Raw genomic sequence first — 14,839 nt, forward strand, 5'->3', positions numbered from 1 at the left:
CATTAGCTGGTTTTAAAATGGCGAGAAGATGTATGAGAAATTTGCCAATTTAAAAAAAATGGCATCGCTTCAGCTGAGAGAGAAGCCCGGATGATTCTTTTGCAAGGTCATCTGATGCATTATCATCATTGGCAACCTTAAAAAGAAATATCCACCACACATTTTGTGACTTCATAATGACTTGTCCAGCGGATTTCCAACAATCTTTTGAGATAGGGGCAATTGTATCTCTGAGAGACTAAATGATGCCTGAAAAAAGAGTGCAGGGAGCCTGACAAGTCAAAGAATCTTTTAGCACAAGGTTCAGCTATGCAATCTTCCTCACTGTCACGTTTCACAATCCCCACGTAGTGGAAGCTCATTGACTGCTAAAAACTTCACAACACCTGCCATGCTTTTTATGTAATAGTGATCCTTTTCTATCTGTTGGGGGCCGAGCAAACATGCTACGGTCTCCCCTGACACCGATCGGCGGCAAAACTCTGTCCATGAGGTCAAGGCTTGTAAATGAGCTTGGCTGCACGCATGTTTTTGAAGACCACGGTCAAGTTCTAATGCTGCTTTCCAGTTTCGAAAACCTGTCGAAATGAAGGTGTCATTTTCAGAGAAAGCAAAACCGAACACTCAGCACGGAAAACAAAAGGATGCATCGCGATCTACAGAATATTCAAGCCACGGCCGTGACTGATACCAAGCGACCAAAAAAAATCTCTCTCTCCCTCCAAAAACAGTTCGGGGGTATGATTTCAGAACCGGCTGGTAAGGATTTGCCCTGTTTAAATCATTTGGGACAGAATTGCTGCATTTTTGAGTGGGTGTATTTGTGCTTTTGACACCATCGGAAGCTGCTGATGAACTCGACTCATCCATTTCTCCGACCTCATTGCCGCAAATGGATAAGGAGGGGGTAGCTGTGTCCTGGTGAGCTAAAATTGTTTTCTTTTGTTCTTTCGGAACAAGAAATCTGTACATGTTGTATCTTATTAGGCTACTATAGTGTGCTAATTGAGATCACTAACAGTTCTAATAAAATGAATTGGCTGTTACTGTCGTTTATTGCTTTATAATTCAGCACGTCCGTTTACCTCAAAGGTTGCGAAGTGAATGAGCTAAGTCTGTCTGTCTCGGAGGGAAAAAAAGAGGAGGTTGGGCAGAAATTAGAAAATAACGTATCTGGAGCTGAATTGAATATCGCACTAATTTTGTGTTATGTGGTGTGGGGCCAAGGTGGGCCAAGCCTCTGATTGGGTGGGCCAGGCCCACCTTGGCTCCCCCGTGGAGCCGGGCCTCACACACACACACACACACACACACACACACACACACACACACACACACACACACACACACACACACACACACATATATATATATATATATATGTCATTGATCGTGTTGCAGCTGTAGATGGCGCTGTGATCAGACGATATTCAGGCCGGGAGAAGATCTTCTATTTTTGTGTCCTAGACTCCTCTTCAGCATCCGTCAAATCTTATGGTCATCCTTCATCAGTATATTATCATCTGTGTCATGCATCGTGTGTCATAGCTGATTTGCTGTGTTGTGTGTGAGAGCAGCAGTGTTTGTCGCGTGAAGTGGGCGGGTCAGTGCTGCTGATGATGTCAGTGCTGAGGGTTCAGCTAGACTGACTAACTCACTGACCGCTGGATCTGATCTGCCGGATCACTGCCGGAGCCGCTCTTCCAGCGCGAGGTAAAACTCTTTCTCCTGTTTTCCAGCCTCACGGGTTGATGTTTGTGAAATGTGACTGTGTTTAGTTACAGTAACTCTTTCTCTTGCTTTCATCGTGACTTTCATGCGCTGTAACGCCGTTCTTACAACTTTTCAACAACTTTTAAGTGAACGAAAGTGAATCAATCCAAAACGAGTAGATCGTATGTTTGAGTGTGTCAATCTGATGTGTGATATTATACGGTTCAGTACAGTGATCATCTAAATATTATTATGAAAATCACAACCAAAAACTGCCTAAGTTCCTTTTGTACGATTCAGCTCCATTAAAGTTAAAAATGTATGTATAACGTAAATGCTATATTTGATATTTTACTATTTACTGTTCAGTACAGTGATCTTCTAAATATTATGAATATCACCACTATATATATATATATATATATATATATATATATATATATATATATATATATATATATCCAAAGCGACTTACAATGAGGACAATAGAAGCAATCAAAATCAACAAAAGAGCAATGATATGTGCTATAACAAGTCTCAGTTTGCTTGACCCAGTACATATAGCAAGGACTTTTTAAATAATATAATAAATAAAAATAAAAACAGAAATAATAGAGCAAGTTAATGGTCTTTTTTGCTATTGTTAACTGTATAATATATGAAATAAAATAGGTAGAATATAAAAAGATTAGAAAGGTAGTGTTTTTTGCTATATATATATATATATATATATATATATATATATATATATATATATATATATATATATATATATATATATATATATATGTATGTCACTGTTTTACAAACTGGTCCCTGCTTCAGTCAAACTAATGTTGATTTCTCTCTCAGGAAGTGTTGAGTGTGAAACATTCTGGTCACTCTGAAATATCAGCCACAACTGTTGAGTCCATTAGAAGAGTCACATCTAGAGAAAACCATACGCCTGAACATGAGGAGCGTTATATGTTTCATAGCTGTTTTTCTGTGTCTGAGAACCACAGCTTCAGGTAAGAGGACCACTAATACGCTTGGAGGCCAGCATACAATGTGCTGACCTTTCAGTTCATAGCAAATAAGCTGTACATTTACTAACACGCTAATTTAATTAATGACAATGTGTTCAAATGGAAACAGTTTAAAAACATCTTAAGTGATTATTCAGAAAGAATATGCTTTTTTTTACATTAAAGAGTTATTTCTTACTATAATAATGTGTATTGTTGGTACAAATGAATGTATTTAGGTGATGTTTAATACTATTTTTGCCTTAAAGCCAGTTAATTCAGGTGTTACAATTTCTTTAGTGTGTATGGATTATCTGACAGTGAAAGATATCTGAATTTAATTATGAAGATGATATGCTAGGTTGTCTTCTTCATATTAAGGAGTAATTTACAGTATTGGTGATTTAATGTAGGCCAAAATATGTAGTCAACTGTGTGACAGATTTTTGTTAAAACAAATAGCCATTAGTTCTACATTACCTTTTTATTCTGGCCTATAGTTTAAAGGTCAAATTTTTTAAATGAAATATAAGATGCTCATTGCTCATTTGTCAAATTGAGATTGAGTCAATCTGTTTGCTCTGTTGTTATTCAAGCGCCACATGTGTTTTTGTTTTGGTCACTGATGTCTTGATGTCTGGGAATAAACACGGGATCCTGTTTGCGAGAAGACATTAAGCTTTAGACACACAATCATCTGATTTCTCCTGCGTGTTTGAATGATAGCCGACGGCATTATTCGTACTTCTGCTTCCAGTGTTTACCTTATGCCAGTGGTTTGCTTTGCTTGTACTTTCACTTTGCATTATTCTGGAAATACCAACTCTGCTCTAGGGATGGGACGATAACCGGTTTTATTGATAACCGTGATAAAATGTGCTGAAGGTTAGTAATATCGTTTAAAAATGAATTATCATTAAAACCGTGTTTGATTATCGCGGTTTTAATAACTCGCTATTAAATCATGTCCAGCCAGCAACAGTCTGACGCAAGCGCAGCGCACAATGTTTTTTTTGTTTTTTTTCGAGAAGGAATGGCGAAAGTCAGTGACTTTTCTATGCTTTTCTATGCTTCTACACTTTTCATTGTAAGGAAGGAAATGCCACAGAATTTAATCTTTCTTTAAATTAAGTGCATAGAGTTGCTTGTTTTATTAGTTGTTTGTTGATTATTAAATATAAAACTTGCTGAAATGTTTTCAGTGTGAGCATCAACTATTTTTGAACACTTTCATCTCGTTTCAACAAAACCGTGATAATATTGATAATCGTGATAATTTTAGTCACTATAATCGTGATATTAAATTTTCATACCGTCCCATCCCTACTCTGCTCAGAAGTTTCTCATGCTTTTCTCACTCCTGAGAGGGTCAGTCGGTTTGTCTGTTTGTCAGAGAGGAAGACAGCAGCTCTTTAGTGTTTTTTAGGCGCAGGACAGAGCCTGCGATTGCATGTGCGGTGTTCAGCTGCTTTAATCCACAGAAAGCAGTGGATCTGACATCCTCAGGAAGAGGGACATGCAGGAGCCGTTATGTAACTACCTGATATTCCTAACGCAACACCTTCATTACTGTACCGCACAGACAGCATGAGAGAGAGAGAGAGAGACATACGGTTCCTCAGTGAATAAGCACAATGATGGTAACAGGAAAAAATCCCCATGTTAAATATGGCGTGTAGTGTTTAAATGAGGCACTTCCGCCCGCTGAAGGACCGCCGGCTGGTCTGGGTGGCAGTGAGACCCGTTGACGCGACCACATGGAGACCGATTTCTATCTCGCACTCCCAATAAACAATCTGTTTTTTTCCTCTTCTGACTGCGAGCTTTTTTTTTTTTTTCTCTCATTCTTGCTTTTTTGAGTTCTTGTTGTTCTATTTTGGCTGAGATTTGCTGGATAAATTGAATTTGCATCTCTATATATCGAATGATCAGATGACATCAATGGAAAAACGAAAGTCTGTGAAAGACAATGAAAACAAACATTGGATTTATAAAAATACACTACCGTTCAAAAGTTCAGATGTTTTTAAAAAAACTCTCTTCTGTTTACAGAGATCAGCTAAGTTACAGTAAAAATGTGAAATATTATTAGAATATAAAATAGCTGTTTTTTACTCTGAATACAGAGTAAAATGTAATTTTTTCCTGTGATCAAAGATGAATTTTCAGCATCATTACTCCAGATTTTAGTTTCAAATGATCCTTCAGAAATCATTCTAATGTGCTGATTTGTTTCCCTGGACCATAAGGGTAATTTTTTTGATAATTTATGTTTATACATCATCAGAAATCTGAATAAATAAGCTTTCCATTGATGTATGGTTTATTAGGATATGACAATATTTGGCCGAGATACAACTACTTGAGGATCTGACGGTGCTAACGCACACACACACACACACACACACACACACACACACACACACACACACACACACACACAGACACACACACACACACACACACACACACACACACACACACACACACACACAAATTTTAATTATTGAGAAAATCATTTGATATATTTACGGTAGGAAATTAAAAATATATATTTTCATGGAACATGGTCTTTACATAATATCGTAATGATTTTAGGCATAAAGGGAAAATCAAGAATTTTTAGCTATTTCTACAAATATGGCCGTGCGACTTGTGACTGGTTTTGTGGTCCAGGGTCACATTTCAGTATTATCAATGTTGAAAACAGTTGGTAAACGTTGTGCTGGTAAACGTTTTTGTGAAAATCATGATATATTTTATTTTTCAGGATTTACACATGAATAAAAAAACATCCATGATCAAATCTTTCGTAACATTATAAATGTCTTTCTTGTCACTTTTCATCAATTTAATGAATTTGTCCTGAATAAAAGCATGAATTTGGTCAGGAATGTGTGTTCAGTTAGCACGTTTTTACACCAACTGGAACGTGGAAGTGTGTGGAAGCCATTGGAAAGCTTCTGCTGTAGGGTGATTTCCCTTGATGTGAAGTGTGAACAAGAAGATCTTATTAAGACGAGACAAAACATCAAAGAAACACTCACACAATCCTCAAATTAAGCCTTACACACATTTCTTCAAGTATTCCCAATGAAACTGGATGAGCTCTGAACATCTGCTGTGCTCATGTTCTCCACATATCCGTCCTGATTTTTTTCTCTCAGACATTAAACTCTACAGATTGATCTGTTCTTGACTCCTCACATCTGAAGAGTGTAAGTTCTGTGCCATTAGCATTAATAAACAGAATCATTATATAATAAATGTTTCCTAGAACTCTCCCTGTTGTCCACTGGTTTGTCCTGGATGAGCTGCTCAAACAAACAAAGACACTTTTTGTGGAATTAGAGTCGACTGAATATTAAACTGTGATATGAGGAAGCCTTTTAACACTAGAAACCGTTTAGTGTCTTATTTTTATGTCTTAATATTTGTGAGGGACTTTAGAGCAGAAATTTCTCTTGATTCTCTTGATTGAGATGCAACAAATATCGCAAGTTATGGAAACCCTCAGAGACTGTTAATGTTTCCTAAACTCTAGGGGTTTGACACAATCCCTGACAAAATTCCCAGACTGCAGTTTGGACTGATTTTGTAGGAAAGTTTCAGATTAATATGTTATAAAAATGTGTTACTGAGAGACACTATTGGTAGGACACTACTTAAAAAAAATAAAAATAAAAATAAAATAAAAAACCTTTCAAAACAAAAAGTGATAAATGTTACTTTGGCAACTAACTGAAATATAAGCTCAAGTCGAAATACTAAAATTACTAGAACTAAAAGTGAATTAAATATAAATTAAAGCAAAATAGATATATTTAATGAAAATGATGAAAGCACATGATAATTAATTTTTTTATTGTTTTATTATTTTATTTTTTACAGAAGCATATAAAGTTCAACAGAACAGCATTTATTTGAAACAAATATCTTTTGTAAGTCTTTACTGACACTTTTGATCAATTCTGTCAGGACCTCTATAGTCAAAGAAGATTGACAGTTAGCATACAGTATGGATTGGCGGAATGGATTAGAGCAGGGAGCGCAGCGATAACCCCCTATAGGGTAAACAGAGCAGAACCAACATAAATATATTGCAGTTAGCATTAATGTTTAATAGAGCCCGACCGATATGGATTTTTGGGGGCCGATGCCGATGCCGATGCCGATGCCGATGCCGATATTTATTCGAAAAGAGCCGATTTATAAGCCGATATTTTGATTTTAAAAATAATCTGGATATTAGACCCATTTCCTATAAACTGCATTTACACAACATTCAATAGCAAAATATCTGCCTGTTCTATGTATGTGGGCTGTATAAACCATTTTCCAGAATGGACTATGTTAAAAAAAAGCCTTAGATTACAGTCTCAATGACTAAACAATTGCACATCAAAAGTATATATTTTTTAATGATCAAAAAACAGTCTGGTTTTAAACATTTAACACTTTTACTTTCTTCCAGTTGAAGCTGGTTTTAACAGTCTGTGTGTTTACTGTAAATAATTTATATTAATAAAGTTAAAGTATTTGCAGAAGTAGTCCCACACTTTGCTGCTACAGCATTCATCTTTTTCAGCCATCTGTAGGCAGAAAGAGATACGGAGAAAGAATAAGCATGTGTATTAATAATATCACCATGTATCATTACTCATGTCATCATTAGAATTATAATAATAATAAACTGGGATCTCCTACATAGGCAAAAATGAGAAATATATATATTTTTTTATTTGTCAAGCAATAGGTATTACCTACTTATATTTAACAATATTATTTCAACATTTTCCTGTTATGTCTGTAAAGCTGCTTTGAAACAATATGTAAAAAAAAAATGCACATTTGTTCAGCTCACATTTATTTACATGTCCCCTCTGGTTTAATCATTTCTGACGCACCTACTGTAGTTACTGTAACTACACTATATTTGCTCTCACAGACACATTCACAACAGACCCGTATATCTTCTCCTCTTCTCATTGTGCAGTCTGAATCAAAACATCGTCTTGTCTACTATTACCGGAATATTACGGAATCAATTTGAAGTTGAATGGTTAACGTTAGTGTCATGAACACACCGCTGTCAATTTTGAGAAGAACCACCTTCAAACAAGTTAATAGCAAGCATTGAAGGGGCCTGCTAAAAAGGAAGCTATTAGCGTTAGAGTAACGTAACCAGCCTGAATTCACCAAATTGTTCTCTGGACCTGAGGGTAGCCTCTTCTTCCTTGCTTCTCTCTTAATTCTCATCAGCAGGACTAGCGCTATCGCTCGCTTCTTACAACGAGACAGATACATGTTTGCTGCTGACCGAAAGGAGGAGGAACAGACTATGAAAGAGCTCCCGCTAAACGTTTTTAAAACTCCGCCTATGCCATAGCGCAGCGCAAATCGTGTTGTATCTGAAGGGCAACGCTGAGCCCAGCGGCAAGCGCCGTGCATACCGCGTACTGTGTGAAAGGCCCAATTACGCGGTCATTATGTGGGAAACACACCGCAATAGAATAAGAATAAGTTAAACGCTAACGTTATAGTTTGACCTCCTATTAACGTTCGTGCTCTTCCACTGATAAACATGGTATTAGCTTTGTGGCTAATCTAATATAACAAAGCAATGCATTAGCGGCTGTAAGTGATGTTACAGAATATTTAGAAGTAATAATGATAGGACCGTTAGCTAGAACTACCACACAGTTTTTATATACAGGGTATGAACTAAATCTACAATCATTTCACATGACGAACGACAGACTCACCGTCAAAACAGTTGATCGCTTTCTTCTGTAGTGGACTTCTGGCGCTGTTGTTAACTCTGGAGCTGCAGAGCTCCCTCTGGTGGGCACACTATGCAACACTCATAACATGAGTGAAGCATGAGACTCTGTTTCTCATGTTTCATTGGCCGTTATAAATGCCGATGCCGATTTAAATGCAATTAGCTTATATCGGCCGATAATATCGGCCGGCCGATATATCGGTCGGGCTCTAATGTTTAATAAGTTAATGTACACATTTAAAAAAATAGTCTGATTCAAAAAAGAATCAGAATGCCAGGAGGAGCTGGGGATGGAGGAGGGTAATTAGCTATTGAGCAACGCAGAATACTGAAGGGACTTTCTATATGAATGCTGAGATGGGCATAATATTCCTATAGGTAGATGTAGATCAGCTGAGAGTCAGCTGATGCAAGCTTGTAATGTGACCTTCCAGAACTAACACTACGCTTGATTTTATCGAGTCCTTGATGAATTCAATTTCTTAAAAAAAAAAAATCTTACTACCTCCAAACATTTGAACTGAACATTTTAAGAAAATAAATGATATCAGTTTTGATATTGATGTTGATTTTATGTTCCTTCTAACATTGTAATCTGTGACTCCATCTCTTATCAGGGCTGTAAGCTTTGAAGTGCTACAAATAAACTGGTCTAGAACACAGAAGACACTTTGTGGAAGGCTGTTGCTCCCCTCCCAGTGTCTCTGTGATTGTCTGTGTCTCTGTCTGTCCCGAGTCCCTTAGGATGCGTCCTGTCTCTGGAGCGTCAGGTTTCTCGAGCCAGCCGGCCATAGACGGACTCATGAATGGCTCATTAGCATCAGACAGAGATAAACTACAACTCGCTGAAACCCATAACTGCCAATCTGCCAGCGGCCGCCGCGCCGTCACTGATAAGAGCTGCGTTATGAACGCTTATCACAGCCGTCTGACCACCAAACTGATCTAGAATCAGCTGCTAAACTTAGCCACAGTAAACTAGCCACGAACCTCTGGCCTTAAAGGCAGCATTCAATCAAATGTGAAGATTCAATCATTCTCTATTCCTCCTAAAGAGAAACAAAAAAGTAGAAATTCTGAAGAATTTTTGGTAGCACTTTACTAAAGGGTTCCAAACATTAACTATATTTAATACATTAACTCAAATGAATTAACAATGTATTATACATTGTTACTGTGGTTATTAATCTTTGTTAACATTAGTTAATAAAACTACAGCTGTTGTTAGTCCATGTTAGCTCAGGTCCATTAAAAAGCATTAATAGATACAACTTTTGATTTTAATAATCTATTAGTAAATGTTGGAATCACTATTAACTAAGACTGATGAATCCTTTAGAAGTATTTTTCATTGTTAGTTTATGTTTACTAAGGTAAACCTTATTGCAAAAGATTACCAACAAGTTGTAATCTAAACATGAGCTTTTATCTGATATCGTCGTGCTGTGCTTATTAAACTTTTTCTTACAGAAGGACCAAAACAAACACTCAAACATCAGTTATCGTACCTCGCATTTTTCACATTCCCTGCTAATTATCTTATCATTTACTGCCAAGATAGCTGGCAGTGATGCTAACGGTGCAGTGACGCGACCAGTAAGCCGGTCCATGAATCTGATTCAGGTCAGAGTCATTAGCACTTCTGCAGGAGTGCTGGAGGGAGATGTCTGCTCTCTGCCGATGCTTCGGGAAGCATATGTTGTGTGAAGCTACATCAGATTTGAGTGATTAGAAGCCCCTCCTGTGCACTGAGACCCAGTCGCTTCCATCTGCTTAGAGGAACCAGCTAACTGCCTCCACTAAATGAGTCCTTCCTCCCCGAGTCACCACACTAATTATGGCAGAGGAGATAGATTGGCTCTCTGTGAGGTGCATCAGAAATATCTCATTATTTGCTTATTGATGTGTGTGTCATTTGCATGATGTTAGCATGGAAAACAGCCGCTAGAAACATTGTGATAAATGTGTTTTGCGTTGTGCTAGTGCATCGCTGGATCATATAATATCTTTTTGCTGCGAACCTGAATAAGAGAAAGCATGAAACTTGCTTTCAAAAAGAAAATTGCTAGCAAATTCAGCAAAATCTGCAAGCAATTACAAGTATTTAAATAGCATTTAGAGAGGGCTGAGACAACTTTTATTTTTCAAGAGAGAAAGAAATCACATGTGATTTTGCTATTGTGCTGCATGCCACACTGAGAATATATGACTACCGGTAACTAGAAAAGAAAAGGTTCACTTGTCTGTGTCAAGAAACAACTTTCTTGACACAGATTTGCCTGGAAGTTTAAAATACTTTGAAGGTTCGTTTGAAGGTCTGTCGTTTGAATACTTGAGCGGGCTGAAAAGAGACTTGAAATCTGAAGGTTGTTTAGGCCCTTGGATAGTTTGAAGACAGATTTCAGGTTTGATGTGGCAATCTGAAGAAAAAATCCTCTAAAGCAACAGAAAGCAGTGAAGTGAAGCAGTTTGGCAAAAAACAAAACAAAAAACACAACAGACCATGTTGTCAAACTTCAATGTAGTTCTGTATTTATGTAAAAACATGGATCACTTGGGATCCCTCTGGAAGCATATAGAAACCTATATTCAGGAAAACAGAAACAGAAAAACATTTGTGTTTTTGATGTATTTTTTTTTATTTAAACACACACACACACACACACACACACACACACACACACACACACACACACACACACACACACACACACATTTTTACAGATATCTATTAATTTAATTTAATTTAATTTAATTTAATTTAATTTAATTTAATTTAATTTAATTTAATTTAATTTAATTTAATTTAATTTAATTTAATTTAATTTAATTTAATTTAATTTAATTTAGTCCCCTTGGATGCATGTACTGTATTCTTTGAAATGTTTAGATACTTTCTTTTTGAAATGCATATATTTACGTATGATTTATAAGTTCAACATCCTTCCAGACTTCCAGAAGTTACTTACAGTTGTTACAATGTCTGAAGTTGACTAGCAAAATAAAATTGTGTTTTACTTTGTGTAACTTAACACACTGTGAAGCCGCTTTAAATGGGATTGATGAGTTGTTTCCATTAGTACAGTATTTAATTCATTACCACATGATTATTTATGATGTAAAATAGCTATATAAGTGTGTATATATAATTATATATTAATATACACACTTATATATAAATATATATAAATATATATGACAGGCTAAAATGACTCTGGCACTGTCGTCCTCCTCTAGTTTGAGTTTAGCTTGTTCACAGTCTTCCTCACACTCAGTTTGTTGTCCTGTTTATTTCTGACGCGATGAGACGGCCAACAGTCGGCTCCTGGAGGCTTAAACAGACCTATACAAAGACAGTCCGTCTCCACAGGTCCCAGCTATGGCGTCTGTGTGAAGCGGCTCCTTGGCGGGCTTCTGACCGCCACGGCAACCCGTACATGATGACCCGTGCTGCAGATGATGCGCATGTGAATCTGGGGGGATTGGTGATGTGGCACGGGGGTGCAAGGGTTAGAGGCCAGGGGACACCACAGGGCTCTGTGCGCCACTGATAAGAGTTTGTTTGTCTTCCTGTGGATGGTTAGACCTCAGTCTGCAGCCGAGGAAACGCTGGGACAATAGGTGTGCAGAGCAGCCTGTGACCTCCCTCTCTCTCGCTCTTCCTCTCCTTGTCTCTCCCCCCGTCTCCACTTCACCGCTTCTCTTCCGTCCTCGCCTACAAAACACTAGTCTTAAGTAGACTGACGGCTGAAGATCTGGAATCCATGGCAGCTTTCATTGGCCAAGGCCCGCCCATGAGGCCATTTGACTGACATGTCAAACAACCAATCACAGTTCGTTTCATTCAGCGACACGATTCGGGGTGTGGAAATTTTGCCACAATAACAGACTGGTGTGTAAAACTCTCGGACATATTTTAAGAAATATATGTTTTCTATAATCTAAATCTATAAATCTATCTACTAATAATTCATTAGACCAATATATTTTTTTTCTTGAATTGTTGTGCCTTTTGGAAAGTATGTTAATTTATTCTACATGTACTTAATACTTGGTAGGGGCTCCTTTTGCTTTAATTACTGCCTCAATTCAGCGTGGCATGGAGGTGATCAGTTTGTGGCACTGCTGAGGTAGTATGGAAGCCCAGTCTTCTTTGACAGTGGCCTTCAGCTCATCTGCATATTTTGGTCTCTTGTTTCTCATTTTCCTCTTGACAATAGCCCATAGATTCTCTATAGGGTTCGGGTCTGGTGAGTTTGCTGGCCAGTCAAGCACACCATGCTCATTGAACCAACTTTTGGTGCTTTTGGCAGTTAGGGCAGGTGCCAAATCCTACTGGAAAATGAAATCATCATCTTCAAAAAGCTGGTCAGCAGAAAAAAACATGAAGTGCCCCAAAATGTCTTGGTAAATGGGTGCAGTGACTTTGGTTTTCAAAGAACACATCCCAATACCAGCAGATGACATTGCTCCCCAAATCATCACAGACTGTGGAAACATAACACTGGACTTCAATCAACTCGGGCTATGTGCTTCTCCACCCTTCCTCCAGACTCTAGTACCTTGGTTTCCAAAGGAAATACAAAACTTGCTCTCATCTGAAACCTTTGGACCACTTTGGACCACTGGAAAACAGTCTAGTTCTTCTTCTTTTTAGCCCAGGTATGACGCTTCTGACATTGTCTGTAGTTCAGTAAATTCTTTGACACGTCTGTGTGTGGTGGCTCTTGATGCCTTGACCCCAGCCTCAGTCCATTCCTTGTAAAGTTCACTCAAATTCTTGAATTGATTTTGCTTGACAATCCTCATAAGGCTGCGGTTCTCTCGGTTGGTTGTGCACCTTTTTCTTCCAAACTTTTTTCTTCCACTCAACTTTCTGTTAACATGCTTGGATACAGCACTCTGTGAACAGCCAGCTTCTTTGGCAATGAATGTTTGTGGTTTACCCTCCTTGTAAACAGTGTCAATGATTGTCTTCTGGACAACTGTCAGATCAGCAGTCTTCCCCATGATTGTGTAGTCTAGTGAACCAAACTGAGAGTCCATTTTGAAGGCTCAGGAAACCTTTGCAGGTGTTTTGAGTTGATTAGCTGATTGGCATATCACCATATTCTAATTTGTTGAGATAGTGAATTGGTGGGTTTTTGTTAAATGTGAGACAAAATCATCACAATTAAAAGAACCAAAGACTTTAACTACTTCAGTCTTTGTGCACTGAATTTATTCAATACACATGTTGCACAATTTGATTTGAATTACTGAAACAAATTATTTTTTTCCACAACATTTTAATTTATTGAGATGCACCTGTATACATAAAAAAGAAGACAGAAACACACAACAAATTTAATTTATTTCATCTAGTTGGCATAGGAAATAACTAGACCTAAATAAAGTAAAATGTAATTTAAAAATAAATAAATAATAAATAAATTAAAATGACAAACAAAAGTATTTTATTTCAGGTAATTGGAAAGGCAATATTTCTCATCTTATTTACATTTAAGTACTAAAATAAATAAAACTAAATAAATTAGTTTATTATATAGACATACTTAAAATTACAAAAATCAACAACATTTTATTTAAGTGAGTTGCCAAGGCAACATGTTTCATTTTCATTTAGATTAAATATTAAAAGTAATAAAACTAAAACTTCATAAATGAATGAATGAATGGAAATAATTTTTGTTAAGTTGAAGTACATAAATAAAATAATAAAAAATGAATCAAATATAAACATATAAATATAAATATAGCATAATTACTAAAACTTAACATATAATTTTAATATAAAATATTTAATAAAATATAAAAATACAAATATAAATATAGCACAATTACTAAAACTTAACATATAATTTTAATATAAAATATTTAACAAAAATATACAAGTTTTGAAATTATAAAATGATAAAATTTTAAAGCATATTGATAATAAATTATAATAAAATAACACTGTTCAACTTAACTACTTCCTGTTAATTGGCCTGGATGCAGTGATTCAGAGTCAATAGTGTCGACTGACTTTCTGTTTCTGAATGAACTGTTTGACTGACAAACGAACAAGAGATCGCCTCTCATTCACACATGCGGTATGTTTAGCTCCAGATCTGCCTAAAATTTGTTCATTTTTAGAAAAACTATGAGCTCTATTTGTTGTCTGAGTATATAAACTGCAAACTGCTTGAGTCTGCTGAGGAAACCAATCAAGAGTGGAACACACTTCCTGTAGATCTATTTTTGTACTGGAAATGCCAGATAAGGTGTTTCCACAAAATCCTTAGCATATTTTCTGTTTCACCGTAACCTTAACCGAACTCAAGCCGCTATC

The 14,839-nt window shown here is 36.8% G+C and overlaps 1 protein-coding gene across 1 annotated transcript in view; it reads left to right on the plus strand.

Annotated features, from left to right (window-relative positions):
- The first annotated feature begins 1,555 nt into the window (after positions 1-1,555).
- The window catches only part of LOC132140171 (endoglin-like), a 47,462-nt gene continuing 34,178 nt past the window's right edge, over positions 1,556-14,839 (plus strand). The window contains exons 1-2 of the mRNA XM_059548983.1: positions 1,556-1,713; positions 2,566-2,723. Coding sequence (XP_059404966.1) covers positions 2,666-2,723 — 58 coding nt within the window. The 5' untranslated portion in view covers positions 1,556-1,713; positions 2,566-2,665. The remainder of the gene's footprint in view (positions 1,714-2,565; positions 2,724-14,839) is intronic.

The sequence above is a fragment of the Carassius carassius genome, chromosome 5 (genome assembly GCF_963082965.1).
Source record: "Carassius carassius chromosome 5, fCarCar2.1, whole genome shotgun sequence".
In the NCBI taxonomy this organism is placed as follows: domain Eukaryota; kingdom Metazoa; phylum Chordata; class Actinopteri; order Cypriniformes; family Cyprinidae; genus Carassius; species Carassius carassius.